Source organism: Pseudorca crassidens, chromosome 12, assembly GCF_039906515.1.
Source record: "Pseudorca crassidens isolate mPseCra1 chromosome 12, mPseCra1.hap1, whole genome shotgun sequence".
Lineage (NCBI taxonomy): Eukaryota > Metazoa > Chordata > Mammalia > Artiodactyla > Delphinidae > Pseudorca > Pseudorca crassidens.
Window position 1 is genome coordinate 17,486,504 of NC_090307.1, and position 13,899 is coordinate 17,500,402.

At 43.2% G+C, this 13,899-nt stretch overlaps 1 protein-coding gene and 1 long non-coding RNA gene across 3 annotated transcripts in view; one reads left to right on the forward strand and one right to left on the reverse strand.

The window, feature by feature from the left end:
• Nucleotides 1-13,740, reverse strand: ST8SIA3 (ST8 alpha-N-acetyl-neuraminide alpha-2,8-sialyltransferase 3). The gene is made up of 4 exons (XM_067698971.1): nucleotides 13,064-13,740; nucleotides 11,541-11,660; nucleotides 8,575-9,132; nucleotides 1-6,040 (listed from the first exon to the last, which is right to left on the reverse strand). Exons 1-4 carry the CDS (start codon nucleotides 13,240-13,242, stop codon nucleotides 5,758-5,760), a joined length of 1,140 nt encoding a protein of 379 aa, XP_067555072.1. The 5' UTR covers nucleotides 13,243-13,740; the 3' UTR covers nucleotides 1-5,757.
• Nucleotides 12,536-13,899, forward strand: part of LOC137203256 (uncharacterized) — a 15,802-nt gene continuing 14,438 nt past the window's right edge. For both annotated transcript variants that reach the window (XR_010933011.1, XR_010933010.1), the window contains exon 1: nucleotides 12,536-12,714. This is a non-coding gene — a long non-coding RNA (uncharacterized lncRNA). The remainder of the gene's footprint in view (nucleotides 12,715-13,899) is intronic.

A 13,899-nucleotide genomic window follows, 5' to 3' on the forward strand; every position in this document is an offset into this window, starting at 1 on the left:
TGGAGACGCCTCATTCAACAGAGCCTGGCACAAGGCAGCCAGTGCCAACCGGCCACCTCTCTTATACTCACTTGGTCTTAGAACTTTAGCTTCTTGATTTTTTTTTTTCTTTTTTGACTGGTTTCATTTTAACCCGAAGATGTGTGCATTTGGGGCATTACCTGGGGGTTGAGAGATCAGACCACTTGAGGAATATTTTAGGCTCTGGGAATGACATCTAAATAGAATCTGAATGAATTGTTTAAGTTCCCTGTTTCTCAGTCTATCTATTTATAAATATGAGTGACCTGAGATCTGTCTCTTAGTTTGAAATATAAAGAGTGAAACATAAAGAGCTGGCCTTGAGGTAAAGTATGTTAAAGCTATGTTCCCCGCTCTGACTGTTTTCAGGCTTGCATCCATTCTGACTAAATTAACCAGTAACTGTTCACTTACGAATTAGTGACTGGTCAGTTTAGCCAAAATAGTTGAATGGTTAAGTCACTAAGACTGTGTCTGTGTTGCCATGATAACTCCAGGGAACAGATCTGATATTAACTGCTTGAAGCGTGATAAGCATTCAACTACTTTGGTCAACATGGCATACATGACTTTGCTCTATATTTTTGTTTCTCAAATTGTGGCCACAACAGAATCACCCGGGAATCTTTGTAAGCTGGGCTTATTCCAGGACATTCTGAGTCAGAGGTCTGGGGTGGGGAGCAGGGATTGTATCAGCTTCTCCTGTCATTCAGCTTTGCTTGCCAGACTGTGAGTCCATTGTAATTAACAACAAGAGAGTGAGCTTCACTGAGGATAAAAACATCTGTTCAAACACATATATCTTCAATAATAAGTCATCACAATGAAAAGAAATTTTAAGAAATACTGCATAATACAATGATGACATTCTAAAATGTTTCCCATTTCAAATGTTATATCTATGTGGCAAAGCACTCAAAGCGTGAGAGAGGCATACTTAGTCATTTTGGTCCTTGGTATCAACTCACCTGTGGCCTCGATTAATTGGGCCACAGAGCCCAGACAGGTCCATCAAGTGGCCCAGGGGCTCTAAGTCCCCAGCACCTATGATCCTGCATCTGGGCTTTTCAGCCACATACACATAACCCCAATTTTCTTTGTAAGCAAAAGCATAGTTCTACACATTCAGGGAGAAGTAGAGGCTAAACAGAAACTTTTGCCTGGCACATTCAGACAACTGAGGGGAAAAGGACTTAAGGATCCAGAATTATACAGAAAATTGCTAAGTCTCTCATTTTGCACATGAAGACCCAGCTCAAATTATTCATTATTATTTGCACATCTTCTTAGCATATTGAACTAAATGCAATAACGTGGAGTCTGCTGTTGAAATTACTTATAATATGGGAGGCATCGACAAAATGTATTTTACCTCAAGTGGCCTCAAATGAAAATCATACATATCGAGAAGTACATAACCATCTTCAGTATTCAACTTTTAAATTACGTATACATGTTACTAAAACACGATTTTATTAAGACGAATAGATTATTAGATAAGAGTCCATCTGTCAACTGGGAACTGTCAGTAACTGAACTGGGATTTACCAGATTTATCAGAATCATGATTTACCAAGTAGGTTTCCTCGTTTTAGGGGAGAATGTAGCTTATTACCAGTGGACTGTTGTATACCTAGGCAAGCATCTCCTTTTCCATTTTTCATTGAGAAATAATTTTCTTTTTGGTGGGGGGAGAATCTTTTTTCCTCTTTTACAGCTTTTATAGCTTATTTTCTGTGCCTTGTGAACCCAAGACCATAATCACTTTCCCTTTGAGCCCATTTTTATTTGATGCTGATAAGCCAAGAAGTACTAGATGAGGAGGCAGAATCCCTCCACTGATTTCCTGTGCAATCTTGGGAAAATCACTTAGCCTTTCTGTTTCTTCATGTCTCATTTGGAAAGTCAAGAATTAGGACTAGAGCTACTCAAAGGCTCTTCCATTTCCAGTGTCCTAGGGCTCTAGAATTCTGTCCCTGCTACCTTTGCCCTCAAGTCAACACCTCTTTACTGTCTGTGAGTGTCTAATAATTAGTAATTTGCCCTAAGTCAGAAGAAATGCTCTTCCATTCCTCAGCTTCCCCACCAAGTTAGGTTACTCCTGGCACTCACATTCATGGATAACTGGAGGCCTGGGCACAAGGAGGCTGGGGGAGCCTCTTCTTTTGCACATCCTGGCTGGTAACCCCATGGTCAGTGCCTGACATCAAAGTTACACACAGACAGCACAGTGGTCACAGTCAGCACTGCTAGGCATACGCACTACTAAACGCACGGAACTTGTACAATGATCAAGGACAGTTAAGACACAGGAGCAAAGGCGGAGGAAGCACAGATGTTTAATTGTCAAATATGGGGAATGTTTTCTGGGTTTGGGAGGGATTCATAATACCACACCTTAACTCTGCCTCACCTGGATCTGCTTGTCTGCACATGACACTCAGAACAACTGATGAAAACTGAGGGACTAGCATTAAACAGGTGGCTAAATGTTTGTGGGTTTTTTTCCTCTGCAAGTGAATTGGTCATTTGTATTGGTGTCATGTGTAGACAGACTTGGGGGCTTTATGGTGATATTTATTCCAATAGCTGGGGGTGGGCTCTGCCGTATCTGAAAAGAGCAAAGATTCTGACAAAAGGATGCACTTAACCTAGAACCAATAAAGCAAGGGCAATGCAAATGCCAGGGGTTTGTACCTGTAGCTGAATCAGGAGGGAGGACCCAAAAGGCCCGTCTGCCCAACTCCCTGCTCTTGACCACACAGCCCCGGGAGTTCTGCCTACTTACACCACTGCCTTTCTAACCTGGACTCATGGGACCCACCAACTGTTTTGGTCGTGACAGTGGTTATATAGGTTTAATCTTTGAAACGGTCTTTAAAAACAAGAAGAGTTTTTGTATGATCAGCTAGAGGCTGTTTTTCTCTATGCTGGAACTGTAGGCCAAGGGCATAACTAACAATAAAAATAACAGTAAAAGCTGCCATATATTATTGAGTGCTGACTACATGCCGAAAACTGGGATGAATGCTTTACTCACATATTGAATCTAATTTTTGCAAAAGGAGGATATAGGCTGCATATAAAGAATTTATAATTATGAGAATTGTGGTTAACCACTATGGGAGGACTTGGGATTTTCTTCAGAGTGTTTTCAAGAAAAGGGAAGTATGGTCTTTTTGGATCAGCTCCAGGAAGTCCTACCTGGAAACAGGGGTTGAGCCTGATCTCTTAAGTTCTTCTAGTTCTGGGAGACAGGTCTGTTTCTTCAACATTTTAAGTTTTTTGAAAGTGATGGATGAAATGATGTTGGGAGATGGCAAAGTCCTCTCACTCTAGGTTAAAATGGAGCCAAGAGTGAAGTGAGATTTACAAAATCTCCGTGAACTTAAAAAAAAAAAAAATCCCCAAACTTGCCATTCTGATATCTAATTTAAATGGTCCACTAACAGACAATTAACTGGTTTTAGGGATTTTGGTCTTTTGCTCTTTTAACTTTCCTGGTTCAAAGTGTTTACATATTTATATTTAGTGAAATCTAATGGGCACATTGGCATTAAAACTCCAGAGGCAGAAGTTGGCTCATATAATTGGCATTAATATCACTTAGCTGTAACCAAATGAACTAAGTGCTTAGGAAGAGCCAGCTAAACACTCCTGTCAGTTATCCGTCTCTCAGTGACCCTAACAGAGAACAGCATGAGAACTGTAGTACTTTCCTCTTTAAAGTGATAGGGAATAAGCATGTGGTTTCGGTGCCCATCAAATCATACCATTGAACTTTAAAATGTTTTAAATATCTCCCCTTCTAATTATTTCAAGCATCGATCTGTTTTAGTGTTTTCCATTTTAAAACATCTATTCCTGTTTTTTCCTGTCTGTTTGGATGATTGCCATTCACACAACATTGTGAGATGTGTCACAATTGGTAACACGTTTGCACCTGTATGATTTTTCTTTCACTGGTTAGTACTGGATCTATGTAACCTGCTCTGATTAGCTTTCTGGAAAAAAATTAGAATAAAACAGCCCCCCTTTAGGACCAGGCAGAACATGAGCATAAGGACTGAGTCTTTCCTTACTGAATTTGGTTTGATTTTAGGCGTGATGATACCTTCTCAAGGAGGGGCAGTGAGCTGATTACTGAGCTATAGTAATTATTTGAAATGGTATTTGTAACATGACAAGCAGTCTAGATGAAGATTTCTGGAAAAGAACAAGCTACCCCACCTCAATGTATTATAAATGTGCTTGACTGGTATTTGGAAAGAAGAAAGAAACTCTTATTAAAATTTAACATCAACTTGGCCAGGCTTTGGGCTGAACTGGAAGAACAAAGTGCTGCTCAGTGAAAAGCCAGAGACAGGAGTGATGGGATTTCTACTCCTAAGGCTGAAATAATGGAAAAGAGAACAGCGAGCGAATTCCTCTGCAGCAGGCCTATACATCTCCAATTCCAAGGGTTTATTTAGTAGCGATCTTGCCACCACACAGTGGCTTTTCCTTTCGAAAGGCTTAATTTGTAGGTGTAAAGATCCAATTTCCGTGGCAACAGGGAGCATGTGGTGTCTACGATTGTCTTGAAGTTTGGAGCAGTGCTGACGGACACAGTGATACTCAAGATGACCTCACCTCAGTGCTATTCACATGGGGACCTGGCCAGCCTCAGAGCATCTACTCTGCTTTAACCCTGCTGGTTCTCAGAGGCCCTAATCATAGTTACAACACTTTAGGGGATATGGGATCCATAGCAACTTCTAAGTATTCTCCTTCCAGGTTCTTAAGCTGACTCCTTGCCTCTATATTCTGAGAGAATTCCCAGCCCAGTGCTGGGGTTGGGACTGTGGGAGGCACTAAACCCAGGCTGCAGTGCCCTGCAGACGTGGCAACAAAATGATCTGCCATAACAGCCCTCACGCCAAGAGATGAGATGCTGCCCACGACCTAGGCTTTCTTCGTGGTAGTGAAAGATGCACTGTTATACACCTCTCGCCAGAGAGGAACCACGCTGCTGCAGAATGACTTCACGGACTAGTGAGAACGTCATAAGAGGCGTTTCTTATAAAAGTAATCATAAGGGGATCCCCAGCATGATTTGCTCAGTTTGTCATGAAATATCAAAGTTACCCAGAGCCTTGAACATATCAATTACAGATGCAAGACATACAAGCAAAGCTATTTCAATAGGATTCCTAGCAAAAATATTAAACTCCACGGTGGGGGGGGGGTCAGGGGAGTGGTTGGGGGGGGGGGAGAGAGAGAGAGAGAGAGAGAGAGAGAGAGACAATATACGCAAGCCAGTCTTTTATGTTATCATTTTAAAGAGTCTGATCCCACCCAGGCAAAACTGAAATCCTGCTCAAGTTGGCCAGAGGCCTCTGATTACGAGGGCTGTATCTGAGCAAAGCTGCAGAAACTACAGCCCTAATCCTCATAAAAAATGGGAGGCAGTTTATTATTAAAATACAAACATGAAAATACTTCAGACCATTTCGTTAGCAGCATAGTTCCAAATGCAACATTCCCTTTATCAATCAAGTTTAAGTCAGGTGGCTTCCAAGCATCTGTCCTGCTAAGACCCTTAAAAGAGCAGTGCAAAAGGGGGAGAGAAGACATCTTTCCTTTTAAGTGGCAGACCATCCTTATAAGACATTCTCTAGGGTTCTATTCTGTCGTCTATTCAGTGTGAGTTGGGGCACTTTAAATCAGCCATTTGGCACTTCCTGTTCGCAGTCCTTAGGCACAGCGTGACAGAGTCAGCTTGGTGAGCCCTTCCCCGTGCATTCGGTACAACAGCTGAAACTCAGCAGGCAGCTGGTGGGACTCCTGCCACTTGGTAGTAAATTTGGTTCCTTTTTTGTCATAGTAATGGTATGGAAGATCTTCCCTTGTGTTGGGGTCAAATCCAAAAGGCCAAAATCCATACAAGTGGATCTCTTCACATATTGCTGACGCAAGGGTGTACATAAGAATACCTGTGCTCAGCCGTTTGGGTGACAAATGTTTGTTTTTCCAGTACCTGTGGAACAATAAGTACAGGTGGATTCAGAGGCCAGTGTTGAAGGTTTTGGTCAGACGGGTCACTGTGACTGGTTTGGGAAGTGAATTTGTCCAGGTAACTTAACCAGTACTTGCTTTGAATCTGTCTTTTAGACCACAGAACACCTCAGGGCAGGACCGGCTACATAATTTGTGAGACCCCGTGCAAAATGAAAATGTGGGCCCTTACTTTAAAAATTATTGAGAATTTCAAGAGGGCAACAGCAGAGTATTAAACCAAGCATCGGCCTTTCTAAGCATGGGCTCGTGTGTTACTATAGAAGTCACACATGTTTGAAGCCATCTCTGCTCTGGGTTGTCCTAAAGAGTGGTGTCTCTGACTCAGTGGTGATGCCATAAAAGCCCACCAGTGAGAATGACTGTGCTTCTCACACATAAAGGGCCCTTGGGCTAGGGAGGAGGTTGTTTAGTCAAAGGGGACCTCCTCTGTTACTTCCTTATCCAAACCTAGAGATTAAATCTGTCTTCTTGGGTTTGGAAAGATTGTAGGGCCTTATTTTTTTTCTACCCGCTCGTAAAAAAATCACATTCCCTGTTCCTTTGTCTTAACCAAATGCTCCCAAGCCCTTCTTTGGCGTGCCAGAACCTAAGAAAAGTATTTACACACTTTCCGAATTTTAAAAAATGCTAAATTATGGTTGTTCCTTCCACGTTTAGATAGTAATTTGAAGCCTTCCTACCTAAACTGCCAAATATCTGAGACTGCCGTGGAGTGAGGGTGTGTGTGTGTGTGTGTGTGTGTGCGCGCACGCACACACGTGTGCCTTTATGACTGGCTGTGCAGGCATAATCAAACTGTTCATGAATCAGGTTTTCATGGACTGTACTTCCTCCAAGTTTTCATTGAACCAGCATGTTCAAGCCCGAGCTGTTGAAAGGCTGGGGGCCAGGTGGGCCACACAGGCCGCTCCCTGAAGGTTCTATCACATGCAGTTCCTTCTTCACTACCTGAAGGCTTCATGTGGCCATTTCCCTTCCAGGTGAAATTCAGAAGTTCAGTCTTTGTTTTAATATTCTTACCTAAGGAGTTAGAATGGCTTCTGATGTTTCTTTTGGTACAGCTGTACTTAAATAGAGCAAGAGGGGAGCAAAACGATGGTCAAAAGACCACAGGGCAGGTTGGCAGGAGGCCTGGCTTCTAATTCTGGTTCTGCCCATTTTGGGCAGTGATGTTGGGTAAATAACTCGTTCTTTGTACCTCAGTTAATGTATCTTTAAACTTAGGAGTTGGGTTATATCACCTCTAAAGAAGGTAACCATACATCCTGCGAAACTGGAACAGTCCCAGTTTTTGCCTATTGTCTTTGTTGTAATTCTTAATAGTGCCCTTTTTCTTTCAAAGAAAAGGTTCCAGTGAGGACTGTAAATTGTGGCATCACCCTACCTGTTAGATACATACCAGCTGATTACACGATAATTCCTCCTTATATGAGAGGTCAACTACACAGATCTTAAATCTGGAAGACTTTAGAGGACTACAGGATACACTACTATGTACCCATCTACCATGGGATAAAAATATTACAGTCCTTGTTTACCAGACCTCCTAGAACCCACTCTAACTTGCAGTAACATCTGGACAGTATGTTAGGACACTGGGGCTATTCGCATAGGGGAAATTAGAGTTGAGGCAATTTCCTCAGATTATTTAAAGAAAAAAATTCTGCAATTAGTCTTCCTTTATAAAATGCCCTGCATTTTACAAATGCCTGCTCCCAATTCTGGCTGCTTATTAGAATCAGCCGGGGAGTTATTAAGACATACCAAGTGCCTGAGCCTCTCTCCTCCCCCACCAGACAAATTATATTAGAATCTCTTGAATTAGAGCCCAGGCAAGAGTATTTTTTAAATCTCTCCAAGTGATTCTAAGGTACAGCCAGAGTTAAGACTCATTGGACTAGACGAAAATATTGCATCCTGGTTAATCTGTCTTTCAAATTACAAGGGATAACGATGAGCTGATAAAATACTTTTCACATGTTTTGGCACTCAAATCTCGAATTATAAAAGCAGATTATACAATTTTGATTTGTCTAGGTGGTTTTCTAATCTTGGACATCTGACAAACACCCTACTATCAAATAAAAAGGAACATTTAAAGTCGATTCCATCTTTAAAAAAAACCAATTGATTTGTCCACTTTAGTCATTGGCATTATTGGGACATGGCTATCCATTCAAAGAAAATTATTGATTTGTGGTGATTTCCATGACTGCTTGTTAGGCTTACCACCAAGGAAGGGGACAGGGAATGGAGAGGAGAAGCTGATGAAGCACCAGTCCCTCCATTTGACACTTGGTTACCAGCTGGGGTAGGAGACTGAACTTCTTACCTAGAATGATCCATTCATTCATTACAAAACATAAGCGTTCATTCTAAGGTACTAAGCTAACCGCAACAACTAACTAATCAGTTCGCTACCACCCCCAAGAGATTACAATATTGATTTGCCATCTGGTAGGGTATGAGTTAAAGGCAATAAAATATACACACCTGTTGACATGTTGCATTATATTTCCAGGCCAAGCCAGTTGGACCTTTAACTGACCTCTGTGTTCAACAAAAAAGTCAACTAGTGTCCTGGTAACAGTTGCTGAAGTGTGGAAGAAAAATGCAGGGATCCAAAGAATGGCCCCATCGAGCTTTTTTAAACTGAGAAAAAAGTTGTTACGGTCCTGAATGGTCAAAAGATTGTTGTAATATTTTTCCAGGATGCTGGGGTTGAAGGTGGTAAGGTTGGTTTTCCTTCCAACATCTCTTTGGAAAGCCTCCGTAGGGGCAAAATTGCAACGGAAAACAAAATCTGACTTATCTATTTGTTGTCCACACCGGCTCCCTGTCAGGATCCCACTATTTCCAACCACAGCACAAATATTATAATGCTTATTCACAATGGGTGACACATCTGGAAGCAGCGATCGGAAGTTATTGCTAATAGAGAAAACATATTTATGGCTGGAATAATCATAGTGCATCAGTTGTCCAATCCGAACACTATTCTTGGTCAAAGAAAAATTTTTTATTACATCGACATGCTGAAGAATTTCTTGCCTAAAATAAAAAGAAATTCATTAAATATATCCCATTCAAAAGAACTGATTTTCCATCTTATGTCTTATGCTATTTCATTTAGACAAGAACCATAGGCACTGAACCCAAGAAAGATTATACATTCATAATTGAAGGAAGAACTGCTTCAGAATTTACAAACATGTGCTGGTCTCTCAAATTCTGGGTATAGTCCTTTGAAGCTTGTAAATGTTGTAATTTATGGTTTTTAGCTGCCAATTCTTTGGTTTTCTGCTCTACCTGAAAAGTGTATTTGATCAAGGGGGAGGCATAGGCTAAACTGTGTCAGAAAATACAGGGAGACAATTTACACAGGCCCCAAAGAGCTCACATTAATGCACAAACATTGGTGGCTAAGAGTTTGTAACTAGGGACTACTTGTTTGCTATTGGACTGCAGCATTCAACGAATATCAAACATCACTGGTGTCCAAATAAGAGCCAAACAGATATGAGTCAGTATGGTACTAACTATTATTAAGATATGAAAATGGTAATAGCAGCGGGTGTAGTTGAATATTTAATAGAAATGAGATGATAATCTCATTAATGTCCTTTAAATAATGAAAACGGAACATTTTTCTACTTGATTATATAGAAACCCGTTTAAGTTAGAGAAACCTAATTCTTAGAAAAAGAAGCTATTTTAAATCCTGAAAATGTGTGCATATTCTAAGAATTCAGAGGATAAACAAGGCAAGGGTGATACTTAGTACTAATTTCTGGTTGCTTTCATGTTGAGCATTAAGTGTAATTAAGCGTATCCTCTTAAAGTCTCTGCTATTTAAAATATTTAAGAGACACCGGTCATATGTTACTCTTCTAGTAGGTTCTTCAGTTCTAAGAAACCACATTGAACCTCCTGGGTCTTTTGCCTAAAAAAAATAGCAGGAATGAAACTAAATGCTTTGCATATCATCATTTTACCTGGAATCCTATTTTTTAAAAATTACTTCATTTGACAAAATACAGAGAAACATAAACTGAAAGCTTTAAGCCAGAACTTCCAAAGTTACTAACAGTGTTCGTTACAAACTGTTACAAAGGTAAAGTAAGTTTAAAGTGATACTGGGAAAGTTAATTAAAGCTTACCTAAATGGATTAAAAGGAGGGAAGTTTTGAGAAGGCAATATTGTTCTAACTGGTTATTTGGGTCACATGGCCTAGTGTGGGAAGAATATTTTTATTGAGTCAGAAATATGTTTGGGGAAAAGGTATACTGTATTCGACCCATGAAAAATTTCTGGGCTGACTATAAAATTAATATTGGATTAAAACCACAAAAGTTAAAAAAGAACTTCAGAGTTTTAGAATTAATCAATTGTTGTCATGGACTAACTTCTAGTTAATGTTTAAAAATTTTTAACCATAATCATGTGACTGTGTGTCAACCTTTCAAGTAAATATTTTCATGACACCATGGATAGCTACTGAATTTGTTTTAATTCCATCATTAGATTAAAATAAAAGAGTGCAATAACTAGAAATTCTATGACCAAAACACAACACCCTAAATAGAGTGGTAAAATAAGTATTTGTAAAATAAGTATTCATACCCCTAATGAATACACTAGATGGCTCACATTCCATTTAGCAGCATAATAATCCCACCAAAGAGGAAGGAGAAATGACTTATCTGGAATTGCTAAGAGTTGACCAGATATCACTGAGGAGAATAAATACTTTTGTATAAATCTCATCCTTCTTCCCCCACCTCCAAAAAAACAAAACAAAACAAAACCCCACACACATAACACAAAAACTCCTTCATGTATAAATGAAGCCGCTACAAGACAATTAGGAACAATGTTGGGTAGCTTTTACAATATGTTAAAAGCTATAAAAATTTAATGAGAAGAAACACGTAAAAAACCAAAACCATAAAATACCTGCATATATTTGGGCAGAGATTTTCACTAGTAATTTGTTAGGGATGAAGTGTAGTGTCTTCTGTGTTTCAGTGGGACAATACTTTTTTACTTTATTTAAAAAATTTTATTTCTAGTCAGGGAATGAAAATGCATTGCGTGGTATTTTTGTACTTAACTTTTTTTTTTTAAAATAAATGACTTTGGCAGTATTAGCCATAATGTTAACTATACATCATGGTGCTCAATTAAGCTCAAGTTAGGGAGGATACTGGAAATATCTTTTTTCCCTTCCATTCAAATTGGTCTTTTTGAAGTTTTCTTTTTATGAGAGGGCACCACATGTTTAAATTAAAAAAGATTGCTAATCAGCCTTTGTTCAGTCAGGCCAAGAAGACAATGCAAATACACCTCGGGTTGGGGGTGTGTGTGTAGATTTTTGTTGTTTTGTATTATTTCGTTTTGTTTTGTTTTTGAGCTCCAGAATTCAGAACACCTTTTGGATCTTTTCCCCCTATCCTACCTTTGATGTAAAAACGCTGTCCGATTAAATGTCCACTTAGGTCTGGCTTGGAGTTCATGAGTCAGAGAATGCGGAAAGGGCACAAATGACGGATCTAGAAGCTTCAGCGCAAACTGTGACCTGGAGAGGAGTATGAGTACACAAACAAACGTGCTGGCCTCAGCTAGGGGAAGCCAAGGTAGCCATTAAAGTCCAGCCGGTTGGGAGCGGGGCGGGGATGGGGGGCGGCTGGAACACGTACTGGCTACATCCCGCCCCAGAGCCCCTTCTCATCTGGTCCACCTTCTGCTCCCCACACACACCCGGGAGGAAGAAAGAAAACGAGGGAAATCCGTCTCCATTGTCCATCCCTGCGGGTGCGGGAAAGACCATAAAATGGCCGTCTTACGGAGAGCAGGGGCGGGAGCCCGGCGCTCTGCTAGAAACGGATGCGCGGAGAGGACCAGGCAGTCAGCACCGCGGACAGCGGCCGCACCACTGCTAGCCCTACCCGCGCCGCCCCCGCGGTCCGGCCGGATTGATTTTTGTAGAACGGACAGATGAACCGGAGACCTAGGGGAAGGCTGGGGGTGGCTCCTTCCTTAACCTCTTCCTTCCCGAGCCTAGGTCTGGTTTCACTCCCTGTCCCCTGACTGGGGACCCCCCTGGAGGCCGCTGGCCAACGCCACTCCTCTGCCCAGGTGGGGTTTCTCTAGGTTTCGCGTTCTGGCCTGGCCTGGACCACAGGGTGCAGTCTGTATTTCCTACCCGCCCCTCAGAGGCTCTGCTGGGGGAGTTCCTATGGGGGCACACTGGGGCAGAGGCTCTCGACGAGCTGCGCCAAGCTTCGCCCGGAGCCTTCTCAGTCCTGCCTTGCGCCCGTTGGTGACTTGGAGCTGGGATGAGCGTAGGCGGCCCTTAGGAGGCTCGCTTCCCGCAGAGGGCGGGGGAATTGCAGAAATCCCGGAAAGGCGGGGGGGGGGGGGGGCGATGGCGCGGTGTGCGGGGGAGGGAGGGAAGGATGGAGGTCGAATACCCCAGGGGCTCCCGGAGAACAGACCCGCGCATCATCTGATGGGGTGAAGGGTTGGGGAGAGGAAAGGAGGAGAGCGCAAGAGGAGTCTGGCGCCTGCGCCATTAAATCGCCCCGGACCGCCCGGAGCCCGGCCGTGGAGTCTGCGGACAGGGGCGCGGGGTAGGCACTCACCTAACGCATGTCCATCTCTCCATGCCCCTTCCCAAATACACACAAGGCCTCTCCCTCCACCATCATTCTCCTTAAACCCTCCCCCCATTTTTGAAATGGGGGAAGGGATGCCGAAGAAGAATACGAGAATGCAATCACATTGATTAGGACAACGGCTTTTAGGGGCTCTGGGTTAAAAAAAAGCACGGGAGGGGTGGTGGTGTAAGAATCAGAGAGACGAATGGAAGGACCACGCAGTTTTCTTGCCCAAAGTGTCTCGGAGAAGGCAAAACACCCCCCTCTGACCTCCCGCCCCCATAAACCAGATACCTGAGGGCACTCAGAGGCCCGCACTCACCGGAATCCCGCGTGGAACATGTACATTCGGGGCGCCCCCGGGTTGGCATACTTGGGAGTGGTGAAGATGTTCTCCTTTTTCAGGGACACGTAGCTGATGAGCGATAAAATCAGCAGGGCGACGCTGAGCATAACCAGCCCCAGCACACTGGCGACCCGGGCCATTTTGCAATTTCTCATCCCGGGCTGTGTTGGGATCAGGAAAAGCGGGGAAAGCGGTCCATTGAGCGGCCAGCAGCTCGCTGGCGTGTCAGTGTGTGTGAGTGTGTGTGTGTGAGTGTTCGCGCGCGCGTGTCAGCGTATGTGCCGGGGGTGGGGTGGGGAGGGAACCGAGCAGGGGAGCCGCGGAGGGCCAGGGCGTAGGGGCGGGCAGGAGCCCCAGAGAGAAGCCAGGCCCCCAAGGCAGGGGCAAGCGGGCCAGGAGGCTGAACAGGAAGATGGAGGGTCTGCGCGGCGGCGTGGCGATGTAGCTGCGCGCCGTGCGTCTCCGACCGCCGGCTCAGGCTCCCCAGCGCGTTTCCAGCGAGGCTGCCGTCTCCTCTGCAGCCTGCAAGATAAATGTGATTGGAATAACGTTACAGTTCGATCTAAGCACAGGATTTAATTAATGAACTCTAATCTCCCAAATAACCGGGGGAGGGGCGGAAGAGGGAGGGATGAAGGGGAGGTGGCAGAGGGAGGGGAATTGAGGCTGGAAGGCTGCAGCCCACGTCAATGGCTTTCCCAGCTGAGGGTGCGGGCGAGGAGGTGTCTCTGGCCAGACAGAGGCCCAAACTTAGTTCAATGGACAATTCATTACTTTATAAGTTAATCGTGGAATATAGAGATAAATAACTG

Excerpts from the sequence above, each read along its gene's own strand:
- ST8SIA3 (XM_067698971.1), bottom strand. The coding sequence starts at position 13,242 with ATGAGAAATTGCAAAATGGCCCGGGTCGCCAGTGTGCTGGGGCTGGTT. Across the intron at positions 11,661-13,063 it reads ATGTTCCACGCGGGATTCCG|GTCACAGTTTGCGCTGAAGC; the intron begins GTGAGTGCGGGC and ends ACTCCTCTCCAG. Across the intron at positions 9,133-11,540 it reads ACAGCGTTTTTACATCAAAG|GCAAGAAATTCTTCAGCATG; the intron begins GTAGGATAGGGG and ends TTTTTATTTTAG.